This window comes from Vicia villosa, linkage group LG1, assembly GCF_029867415.1.
Source record: "Vicia villosa cultivar HV-30 ecotype Madison, WI linkage group LG1, Vvil1.0, whole genome shotgun sequence".
NCBI lineage: Eukaryota > Viridiplantae > Streptophyta > Magnoliopsida > Fabales > Fabaceae > Vicia > Vicia villosa.
Genome location: NC_081180.1, coordinates 138,575,008 through 138,587,665, shown reverse-complemented (window position 1 = coordinate 138,587,665; position 12,658 = coordinate 138,575,008). Strand labels below are relative to the sequence as shown.

General features: G+C 34.1%; 1 protein-coding gene across 1 annotated transcript; it reads right to left on the bottom strand.

Moving 5' to 3' along the window:
* Window positions 1-1,083: 1,083 nt before the first annotated feature.
* LOC131644322 (E3 ubiquitin-protein ligase DA2L) lies at window positions 1,084-6,143 on the bottom strand. Its single transcript, XM_058914791.1, has 9 exons — window positions 5,992-6,143; window positions 5,279-5,634; window positions 4,975-5,026; window positions 4,846-4,891; window positions 4,648-4,729; window positions 4,406-4,550; window positions 4,203-4,308; window positions 3,043-3,109; window positions 1,084-2,153 (listed from the first exon to the last, which is right to left on the bottom strand). Exons 2-9 carry the CDS (start codon window positions 5,468-5,470, stop codon window positions 1,566-1,568), a joined length of 1,278 nt encoding a protein of 425 aa, XP_058770774.1. The 5' UTR covers window positions 5,471-5,634; window positions 5,992-6,143; the 3' UTR covers window positions 1,084-1,565.
* Window positions 6,144-12,658: the final 6,515 nt, after the last annotated feature.

The following is a 12,658-nucleotide window of genomic DNA, read 5'->3' as shown; positions in this document are numbered from 1 at the left end:
ACTATATTGAGTGTGATCTAATTTATACTATTAAATTGAAGGACATGGATAACATTGTTAGGATATACCGAATGTCCAAAGCATACAATACATCAAAAGAGCAGTGTGGACTATGTCAAAACTGAAATCAAGTGGGAAAACAATATGTTTTGAAGGGCTTTGAATGACCATAACCATTGGAAAGCACATAAACAAAATATAAAATCTTTTATCTTTTCTATGATAGAGCTACTATAATTTTCTATCTAATCCTATTTTATGTTGTGTAACATCTGATTCATTAGAAAACTCTTTCCTGTGTAACATAAGCATGCATGTTACACCATCTTTTGAGTATGATCAACATTCAACAAGCATATTTCGAACCAAGATGAAAAAATAAAGGCTCAAATTTGTTCTCAGAAAATCTTTTGTTCTCACACCATAACTATGGTCAATCACTTAAAAACTGTTTAATGAGAATAAAAAGGAAAAAAAATGCAAAAGGGAAAGTGTCAGATTTCAATTGAGGACAAAATCATCTAGTAAATAGTTGATCATATTCATTAAAAACATACCATTGTAATTAGAGCTATTCAAAAAAATTAAAGAACTGAACCGAACTGAAGTTAAAATAACCGAACTGTTATATTTGATTAGTGAACCAAACCATTATGCACAAACAGTTCTAGAACCGAACAGAAAATGTAATCGAACCGAATCAAAACTGAAAATAAAAAATGCTAAAAACAAGTTAAATTTTTTTAAAAAATAAAAATAAAAATAACTTAACGGTTCGGTATGGAAAATTTTGTCTTCTACGGAATGTCGAAACAATATACCAAACCAATAATTTTTATTCAGTTCGGTTCTTAGTAAATTGAGACGGTTTAGTTCAGTTCGAGTGAATTTTTACTATGATTTGGTTTGGTTCGGTTTTTCTCACGAACTATACCATAAACAGCCCTAATTGTAATATCAAACATTGGAATTTTACATCAACCATGAAAGTGTCTTACTTGTCTTACTTCAATCAATAATGGAGTGTGTTAGAAAGAGTGTATTGCTATGATTGCACATTATCTCAATAGTTTTGACAGTTCATTCAGACAAATGATGCAGAATTTCACACATGTTTTTAAGTGTCGAACCATACAGTTTAACTTCACTCAAGATCTAAATGAGTGTAACCGGTGATAAATTTTACTGACATAAATATTTAATTTCCTTTCTTGTTCAGTACATGCCTAGAATGCACTACATATTACTATAAATTGAAAAGACGTTTATCAAAAAGAAAAAATTATTTACAGAAAAACAATGAGAGAGCAGGGAGATGATTTCACACAGTAAAAAAATGACATTAAGCAACAACCTTTCACCAACTTGAATCATTAGTTTTCCTTTGACATCTATATATTGTAATTTTGTGTGAAAAGAGAAACGCTACCTTATCCTTGACCAAAATTGCACACAATGTGTGACTTTTGCTCAACATCCAAATTCAGGACCCGGTGGTAGGCCAAATAGCAAAGGAAAGCATCGCCAATTTAAGAAAGATTGAATCAACAGTCCCTCAACCAAAACTATTGCCATGAAGCACTATGTCCACTCGGCATGGCTCGAGCTTCGGCTAAAGAAACAGCCATAGCCAGCATCATCTGCTCCTCAAAACTCTCGGGAACAATGGGGTCGGTGGCACTTTGAAGGCTTCCATCAATGTCATTAGACTGTGACATAGACGAGACTTCACCGTGATCTGCTACTTCAACAGAGTTTGCATAGCTAGGTTCCGTTTCAGCTGCATGTGATGCATGATCTATGCTCCATTGAACATGACTCCTAGCCATTGCCATGGCATCATCTGGTGGCACCTCATTCAGGTTTTCTGCAGGTGAATAACTACCCATATCTCTACCAAGCCTGCTATAAAACCTTCTGGAGCCCGGTGGCATGTTGAATGATGGTGTACTTTCATTGTTGGAGCTTACAGATGATTCCCCGGACATTTGTTGACGTTCAGCGAGAGCTGCAATGGCACTAGCAAGACCCCCTGATGGGGAAGAGGATGATCCTGTCTGTTGACCCATGGGAGATGAAGCATAGCGATCATCGGTTACATAGTGGCCCGAAGTAGCATCAGCGAAAGGTGAATTTCGCTGCCTCCCATTCTCCTGTATGCATATATTGAGTCAATCACAATCATCATCAAATATGAACATGTATTTAGTAGTGTTAATGGACTCAGATTTGTTGACCATGTACATGGCAGCATATCCACCATTGGATTTCATAACATGAACATATTTATAGTTTTACGTTATGCTTTGAATGGTGCATGCTGCATTGCATGGAGATCACAATGCTATTGATCTTGGAGTGCTATTGCAGCTGACTAGATGCCAACTTGTAAGCAAACTTAATAGATAAGAAGGCTCTATAGTTTTGGCGAATGATCAGTCAAAAGTTGAGGTATACTCACCACAGACATGAATGAGGCATCATATCATATGGAAACAAACAACATGCCGAAATATAAGTGTCTCACATAGCATGGACATATATGTTGAAAAGTTATGTACAAGTAGTTAATTTATTGTAAGATCGGTACTAGCTAAGAATGAACAAGCCAACAAGGAAATTTAAATGAAAAGGATTTTTCATTGCGGTTGATTGGAAGTTACTATTCCATATTTATATGCACAAGATGTGGAACACGCTCAATTCTGGATGTTTTATATTTCTTTAATCCCAAAATCGCCTTTCAGAAGCAAAAATAATGATGACGATGATGATGATGATGATGATGATGATGATGATAGTAATAATAATAAGAATAATGATAATGAAATTCAACAAGACAAAAGCAAATATTGCACTCCCTTAAAAGAAATTGCTTCTTTTTTTCATCATTGTCTTAGAGAACTTAAGAAAAATAAACTGAAGCTGAACAATTTCAAAATTGACTGACAATAGACACCGAACAATAGTTTTTATAGTATACTGTTACTCCTTAAGAGATTGTGAATCAAGTTTAGAGCATGTTCAAACAGAATTCTTTACCTGAATAGAAAGCCAGATTGCTTCCATGACCATAATGTCCTCAAGATCAACATCAAATTCATCATCTCTGCAGTTTACAGCATTTAGCAAAAAATGTAAGGTATTCCCAGAATGTATAGTTTTTAAAAAAGCAATATATAAAAGACCCATCCACTCATGGCCTTAACTTAAGTGAACACTATTTACTATTTATTTATTAAGAAATAGACCTAAATGGACAAACAAAAATTGGTGGGGCTCCAACTATGGTGTTGTGTGTATATTAACAATCACAAATTAGAGAGAAAAAAGATTTCTCGTCATTTGGATTTTTTTGAATATATGTGAAGGAGCAACAATGAAGGCTTCAATTTGGATGTCTTGGTCATTGGAGATGCAATAGGAGAGACAAGCCAGTTTTAAAATGGTTTATGGATAGTAATGGCATAACATAAACACAGCCGTGGTTAAGTCCTGATCCAAAAGAAAGTCTTGAATCCTTCTTTCAAAAAAATAATAGCTAGTAATGTTTATAAATATTGAGACACGTCATTTCTTGTATGTCTCTAGCCATATCTATCCATAGAATCACAACTTCAGGAGTAGCATCAGCTGAAGTTGAGTGACTGAACACACAAAGGAATCAACTAATAACTGATTACACCAACTTCCCTCTCATCTATTTTGTTAGGTAAGCAATCATAAAATCAGGCTTCCATTAACAAATAATCAACGAAATTATAGTTGAGTTAAACTAGTTTGAAGTTCCTGTGGATTTGGATTCGTTCGGATGTTGGATTACTAGTGTCAGAAAATAACAAGAATTTTCTATGAATATTTCCTCTGTTGTGATTTAAAAATGAAATGCACATTGTCTTTCTAATTTAATATGAATATCACTTACATTTGCCACTATTATATACCTCGGGGTCATTCAGTCTCTTTCATACAGACTTGTGCACTTCAAAATAATTAAATTTAGACATATTATAAGTATAGTACTTTTTGTAACATTATCGGTTGAAAGAATTGTCTGAGCATTAACACAAAATCATTGATGCTTGACTGTTCAAATTAGTTCAAATTTCGTGGTAGACTGAATATTTGATGATGTACGCAATATGTACATAATAAGAAAATTCTGGGTGATTAGTAAACAAAAGAAGTGAAGTATATCATACCTATTGGCCCTAGCGGCAGGAGGTTGTCTAACCATAGGTGTGGCGCACGAGTCTTGAGAAGAGACGATTTCATCATGTTCAACAACAGACATTGAAGATTCAGCCACTACAGAAAAAAGAACAAAATAATTTATGCAATTAGAATTTGTCACATAGACACATTGTATATACAGACAAAATATGGAACTGTATTTGAAGACTACCTGCATTTGAACTGCATTCGACATCTGCAACAGCCACGTTTACATTTGAAGAGCTTACTTCTAGTCTTTTATGCATTCTTTCCTCTTCATCCTGAAGTTCCTGCTGCCGCATCCTAATTTTTGCTTCAATAACACGCTGCTCCTCCTGAATAATTATGAGCATGCATGCAAAACTTTATTCACTATAAAATTTTTTTTAGAAGATGCATTTCAAAAGACAATAATCAAAGATAACAACTTACTATCTGTTCCAATCCCTTCTCCTCTTTCGATTTTACACCACGATACTCCACAGCATAATTTGCCGTTTTACAGAAGGGACATCTGATGCTGTTAAGGCAAACAACTACCCTAATACTAAAGCACCAAGAAAGTTTCTAGACTGTCAATTTTAAGTTACATATCCATATTGAAGACAAACAACTAGTAATGTAGGATACTGTGTAGGCCGAGTTGAATTTGGAACTTTCATCTGCAAAAAGCACTCTGATAAAAGGAAATTAATCAGGTTGTATATAAAAGCTAATGACAGAATATACATATAATCAATGAAGTAACCCAATGATTACCTGTACAAATGCTTTTCGTGCAACATCTTGATCGGTTTAGACTTGGATAATACTAAAATATGGGGGAAAACAAAGCACAACCGAAATGGTATGATTAGAAAAGGCATATCCGAAGTTCACGATTTAGAACAGATTTCAAAGTCCTCATATGCTTAATGTAATTTCCATTCATATTAGAAAGCGTGTGTAAAAGGGAAATGGAAATAAGTTGAATTGACTTAAATTTGATCATATTTAAAATTTTCACTATAACTGAATATGTGGGGAAAAAATAAACACTAGAGGCATATTATAGAAACCATACCAGAAAGCAAATTGGGCACTCTTCCCGATCGCAAGCAGTTTCTTCATCTCCAGGAAAGCAAGGTGCAAGCTTTGATTCGAGGATTAGCTTCCTCAGCTTCTTCTGATCAACATCCTTATGATTATACAACCCTTGTGGCCGTGTATATTTTTCATCTACCACTTGTCTCCTCCTCCCGAGTTTATTACCCATCCAACCAACAAAACTCAGTTCTTCTCGTCTTCCGATTATGTTTCGAATTCGTCAACAAAAGCAACAATAAAAGTAACAAAACTATAACATTCTCTATAAAAACACTCTCACTAGTCCATTCAACAAGCTATGACATTGTTGCAGAAACACATATTCCAAAAGCCCTGCAGACAAAGTCACCTAGAAGAAGTAAACAAGGGGAAAACAAAATTCCAAAGAAAACTCAAAAGCACACACTTAGCAAATTGCAACAGAATCACTCAAAGACTCAAACTTTCTACAAATTCCCAAAATTCACCACCAAAATCACCACTTCCACAGCACTCAACAATACTAAAAAAAAAACAATTTTTTTAATTTCAATGCAGTTAAACTAAATTCACTAGCAATTTGAGTAAAATTGAAAAAACCAAGAACCCTAATCAAAGCTATAATGAACTCCAAAGTTTTGAACAGTGAGAAAAACACGTAAAAAGATAGATGGAAGAAAAGACAAAGAAATTGGGAATCGGAAAACGAACCTTAAATGGGTTGCAGTAGAGAGAGAAAGAGAAGGTTTTGTAGAGAGAGAGAGAAAGAGAGGGTTTTGTAGAGAGAGAAAATTTGGGGAGAGGGAAGAAAGGAAGGAGTAATAGAGGAGAAAAGAATCATTCTATTTCCATTGTTACTCTACTCACCTGCTTTCACGCGCTCTTCTAATACGTGATTTTCACCCGCCATATGCTTTTTCAAGAAATATTATTAAAAGATTTGTTTGGGATTTGAAAAATGAATATGGTTTGTTTTAGCTTTAAAAAGTTTTTTCTTTCTTTATACTTTTGTAAAATGATTTTTATGAAAAATAATTTTTAAATAATAATTTTATTTTTAATTTATCTTTTATGAATTAAAAAATTACTTTTGGAATCATGTAATATAAACATATATTATTAGAAAATAAAATATAGTCAAAATGATATATTTTTAATAAAATATTGTTTTAAAAATAATTTTTTTGAAATTCATTTTAAATAGTGAATAAAAAATTTAAATAACAATGTTTTAAAAAAAATTACCAAAAAGATAAGTTTTTCAGAAAATTTACCAAAATGTCTAGGTTTTGCAGGACCCCTAGAGTATGCGCCAAACCATTTTTCGCATTAGTATAAATTTTTTTGAATTAGCCAATTCATTTGGCGTATAAGTGTTTGTAAAAAGTAAAAAATAAATAAATAAAAAAGAAACATCCACATTGGCACTAAACCATTTGGCGCATACACCTAATTTTTGTACTAATGCGCCAATTCATTTGGCGCATACTCCAGGGGGTCTTGTAAAACCTAGACACTTTGGTAAAGTTTCTAAAAAACTTGTTTTTTTCGTAATTTTTTTTAAACCTTGTTATTTAATTTTTTATAAATAATTTTTTTGTTAAATTACAATTTTGGTCTCTTCATTTTAGTCTATTCACAAAATTAATTCTTAAATTTTATTTTTAAATAGTTTTTTTTGAAGAAAAAAATGTTGATGTATCATTTGTCTTTTTTTATAGGTGTCTTAAATTAGATGGTATATATATATATATATATATATATATATATATATATATATATATATATATATATATATATATATATATATATATATATATATATATAATCTAAAACTATTAATAAAACAATTATCAAATTAAAAGTATTCACAATTTTTAAAAATTACTAATAAGTTTATGTTTTTTTTCTTTCTTCATTCATCCTTTTGAAACTTAGATTCTCTTTCGCCAAAAGTTCAAAAGTTTCTTCAATCTTAATATAGTATTAATGTGATACCCATGCGTTCGCGCGGGTACCCGTCGTTTTTGCGCATTTGGATTGAGAGAAATAAAATATGATAGTAAAATATTACATTTTAGGGGAGAGGTTAATATAATAATAAAAGATGTGTGAAAAACAGAAATTCATTTTAAATAGTTTGGGTCAAAGGGTTAATGAAAGTATGTAAGTTAATGGGATAACATAATAGTTTGGGCCTAAGTTGGTAACCTTCATGTAAAAATAAAAGTTGATAACTTAATTTTTTTTATTTGAGTTAATAGAGTAGGATTAATAGGCCCAAAACAAATAATATTATTATGTAATTATGTAATAATATAACATAATAGTATAAAGTGATGAAATAGAAAAGTGAAACGTTGGTTGCTTCATAAAGTTTGAACGTGTTCCAAAACGTCCGTGTAATAGACAGCAGTATTGTTTCCCAAACGTTTCCAACAGTAAGATGTCAAGGCAAAGTCAGTATGTTCTTCGCATGAGGTCCGTGCATGTGTTGTAGTTGATGTTTGTTAATATGTTGGAAGTTTAATGTTGACTACTTACAGGGCCGGCCCAATCAATCTGTGGGCCCTGTTTTAAATTTTAAAAAATAGACAAAAAAATAAAAATTTATACAGAAATTTTGAAATTTTTTTGGAAGTTTTGAAAAAAAACATTATTTTACACCTACATTTAAAAATCAGGTGTAAAATGTTTTTGAAAGTAATTATTTATACCCGTATTTAAGAAAATAGGTGTAAAATGTATTGTATTTATAATTAAAAAAATAAATGGGCCCCCTAAATTTTGGGGCCCAGAGCTACAGCTCTTGCTGCGCCCCCTAAAGGCCGGCCCTGACTACTTATAATCTGATTTGTTGTCATCTTTGCAGATCACTTGATTGGTTGTCGTTGCAAACACCTTAGAAACGACTTGCCATTGAGAAGATTCTGAGTGCGTCATCTAAGAGGGATTTTGTTTGCGAGGAATGGAAGAAACATTATAATAGGTTAAGTTGTGTTGTAGATGGTGGTGGGGTTTGCGAAATCGATGAAAACAGTGAACTGAAACATGCAGTCTCATGTGGTGAAGGTGGAGTGAAAAGAAAATCTCCTTTTGTTGAAAGATTAGATTCGGAGATCCATGACTCTGCAATCGACGTTGAAAGGAAAGGGTAATACTATGATAAAAATTCACTTGGCATGTTATGATAGTAGATATGGATATATGAATGTTAACAGTCTGATGTTTAATTTAGGTGATAGTAGTCATTTATTTGTTTAGAATACATAGTTGTACATAAGTTAGTGTGTTTTTGGTGGAAATTATGAATTGTTACATGAAGGGCTAAACACAATTATGGAATTTATATGTTAATAACCTACTTTTCAATCTGTTATTTGAATGTTGATTGTGGGCTGTGATGTTTGTAAAATAATATAAGTGAATATTGATTCTAGGTTATGGGATTTGTAGATGAATATTAATAAGAAATATTTGAATGTGTTACATGAAGGGTTTCTGACAGTTTTAAAATTCATGAGTTACCTAAATGATTCGTGTGTACATTTTTGTTTTGAAGGAATAATGGTGGGCAGAACGGGTTAGGTGGTTTGAAAGATTTTACAGTGCATGAGATTGGAAATGAAGCATTGAGAGAAACGTCGGGCGTGGATAAAGGGAAGAAAAAAGTTGTTAGCGGGGAAGATATGTTGGAGGGCAATAGTGAAGATGGAGATATATTGAAGGACAAGAGTGAAGGTGGAATGTGTGACAAAGGGAAGGATAAGTATGTGGAGTCTATAACACCCCAAATCTACCCAACGGTTTATAAAAAAATCAGAGTGCAAAAATTCCAAACAACATGAGGTGTCACATTACAACTTTGAAACAATCCCATAAAAGCTCATTATAAAAGATACATAACACGTGTGAATAGGGAGATTAACATGCAATCAATTAATCTTCTAAACCAAATCAACTTTAGTAAACAATGCAGCGGAAATCACATCTCATAAACTTCAAAAGATAGCATCTTTGTTTAACATGGAAACAACTAAAACAAACTTATCCAGAAACAACTCATGGTTCAACTTAAACATATCAAAACATAAAAAAGTGTCAATCCCCCAGAGTGCTACGTATTAGAGCAAGAGACACCAACTCAAACTAATAACGGTAACAACTACTCCTCATCGATATCTGCACGTTACCAATAAAGGGTAACATTCAAACAGAAGGGGTGAGATATCAAACAGGATAAAGGAACGCATGATAATACTTATAGAGAAATAAGATCATACACGATTCACCACTTCTCAACACAATGCAACTTTACCACAACAACAATGTTTCAACCAATCATAACAACGGATTCAAATTCACAACTATGTCATCAATACAGTATGACATTCACTTCATAATCACAACAACAAAAATGCAATTTACTATGCCACTCTTAACTATGCATATGCATGTGGTACCATTTGGAGTAAAACTCTCATCGTCGTTGTTGCCATTTTTTGGCCATCGTTATTTTTTATGCAATTGATGTGACTCAATGATGCAACATCCATAAAACACAACATTCACAACACTTCACAACATCGGCTAAACAACATCGGCTCAATGCCAAGATTCAATGGAAACAACAATATCATTACTATTATAGTAATTCACCACTTCTCAATCACGTCATTATGTCATATCAACATACAACAATATTCACTTCTCAATACATCACGATATCGGGAAATACGACTCAAGAAAAAGTTCTCAAAAATCATTCAAATCAATTTCATTAGGTACGAATTAGTTTCAGATTTCTGGAGGTTCAAACGGTGCGTCAAACGGACACCCAAGTCAAAAGTTATGGTTCCTTGAAGTTTCAAACAAAATATTTCAATGTCACACGGTGGAACCCGATTCCTGAAATCTTGGAACCGGTTCCCATCCAAGAAAACAAACAAATTGCATAACAGGGGTCCGGGAACTCGGTTCCTCCAAAATGAAAACGGGTTCCCATCGCCAGAAATTCAATTTTTACACACAGAGCATCCGGGAACTCGGTTCCTCCAAAATGGGAACCGGTTCCCATCCACAAAAACTCAATTTTCACATTCAGACTGTCCAGGAACTCGGTTCTCCCAAACTAGCAACCAGTTCCCGCTATTGCAGAACCCAAAAATCCCAGATTTTTGCTGCTACGAGATTCCTCTCCTTAAACCCCAAAAACCCCATTCCCAAACATCAAAACTCATTTTAAAATATGATTTTCCATGTCTAACATTGGTATCAAATAGCCATTCCAAAACACATCAATTTCATCAAATACTCAGCCAATCATTCATCAATTTCAACATTCATCAACAACATCAAGATTGCAATTAACATCCAAACATGGATATCAAAGCATAGAATCAAATCCCCAATATAACCTATCATCATACAAACCCTTATAATGAAAGAATCTCACCCTTACCTTGGTTTGGATTGAAGACAACTCTAAATCTTCAATGGGGTTTGCCCTAGTTTTCTCTCTTCTTCTCTTCTCTTCTTTCTCAATGTCACTTCTAACTCTATTTCTCAATTCTCTCTTGTTTTGTTAATTCTTACTAACTTTCTTATTATTACTAATGGGCTTAAATTAACACCTCCCAAATGCTACTACTAACTCTAAGTTAGGCCCAATATTACTAATCCCATCATGTTATTACTACTAACTCCTGATAAAATAACATAATACCAAATAATCACATAATTGTCAAATAATTCACAAAAACACAATAAAATAAATAATTAAAATAGAACGGGAGTTACAACTCTCCCCCACTTAGAATATTTCCGTCCTCGAAAATTTACCTTATTCAAATAACTCGGGATAAGACTCCCGCATCTTGCTTCCCAACTCCCACGTCATACTCTCTCCGGGAGCTCCCGACCAGACTACTTTCACCAAAGCAATCTCCTTATCTCTACGCGTCTTCGTTTCATGATCCTCAATCCCCACCGGCATAGTCTCCACCGTGAGATTATCCCGTACTTTCACATCATCCGTATGAATCACATGAGACGGATCAGAAATATACTTTTGGAGTTGTGACACATGAAACACGTCATGCAAATTTGAAAGATTCGATGGTAACGCCACATTTCCAACCTTGTCTGAAATCTAATACAGACCAATAAAAAGAGGAGTGGGCTTCTTAGACTTCAACGCTCGCCCCACACCGGTCACCGACGTGACTCTCAAAAACACATGATCACCCGCCTGGAATTCCAAATCCTTCCTTCGCTTATCATGGTAACTTTTTTGTCTACTTTGAGAAGTTTTCATCTTCTCTCGAATTAACTTCAATTTCTCAGTAGTCTCCCGAACAATTTTCGGTCCCAACACTACACTTTCTCCATATTCATGCCAACACAAAGGAGTTCTACACCTCTAACTATACAACGCTTTGAAAGGCGCCACTCCGATACTATAATGGTAACTATTGTTGTAAGTGAACTCGATCAATGGAAGATAAGTATCCCACGAACCTCCCTGCTCAAGAACACAAGCTCTCAACAAATCCTCCAGTGACTGAATAGTCCTTTCCGTATGACCATCTATTTGAGGATGATACACCAAACTCAACCTCAACTTAGAACCCAGTGCTCCTTGCACACCCTTCCAAAAATCAGAAGTAAACCTCGGGTCTCTATCCAAAATAATACACAGGAACACCTTGCAGCTTAACAATCACATTGGTATAAATCTCCGCCAACTTCGAAACTGGATAAGTGATGTTAATAGGAATAAAATGAGCCGATTTCGTAAGCCTATCAACGATCACCCAAATCGAATCATGTCCTCTCACGGTATTAGGTAATCCCGTCACAAAGTCCATTGAAATGCTATCTCATTTCCATTCTGGAACTTCTAACGGTTGCATCAACCCTGCAGGCTTCTGATGTTCAACTTTCGATTTCTGACAAGTCAAACATGCACACACAAACTGTGCTACATCATGCTTCATTCCAGGCCACCAAAACAGATTCTTCAAGTCTTGGTATATTTTAGTAGTTCCTAGATGAATACTCAAATTACGCATGTGACCTTCCTCAAGAATCGCTCTCTTCATCTCCGCATCATCAGGAATACAAATTCGATTACGGAATCTCAACACACCTTGCGCATCTAACTTAAAGTCATTATTCTCAGGCTGATTGGTTCCAACCATCGAATCTACCAACTTCACATCTGACTTTTGAGCTTCTTCGATACTATCTTAAAAATCATTATTAATCTTCAGCATACCCAACCTAACACTCTTTGGTGTCACTTCACAAACCAAACTTATATCTCTGAATTGCTCGATCAATTCCAATTCCTTAATCATCATTGCCGACATATGCA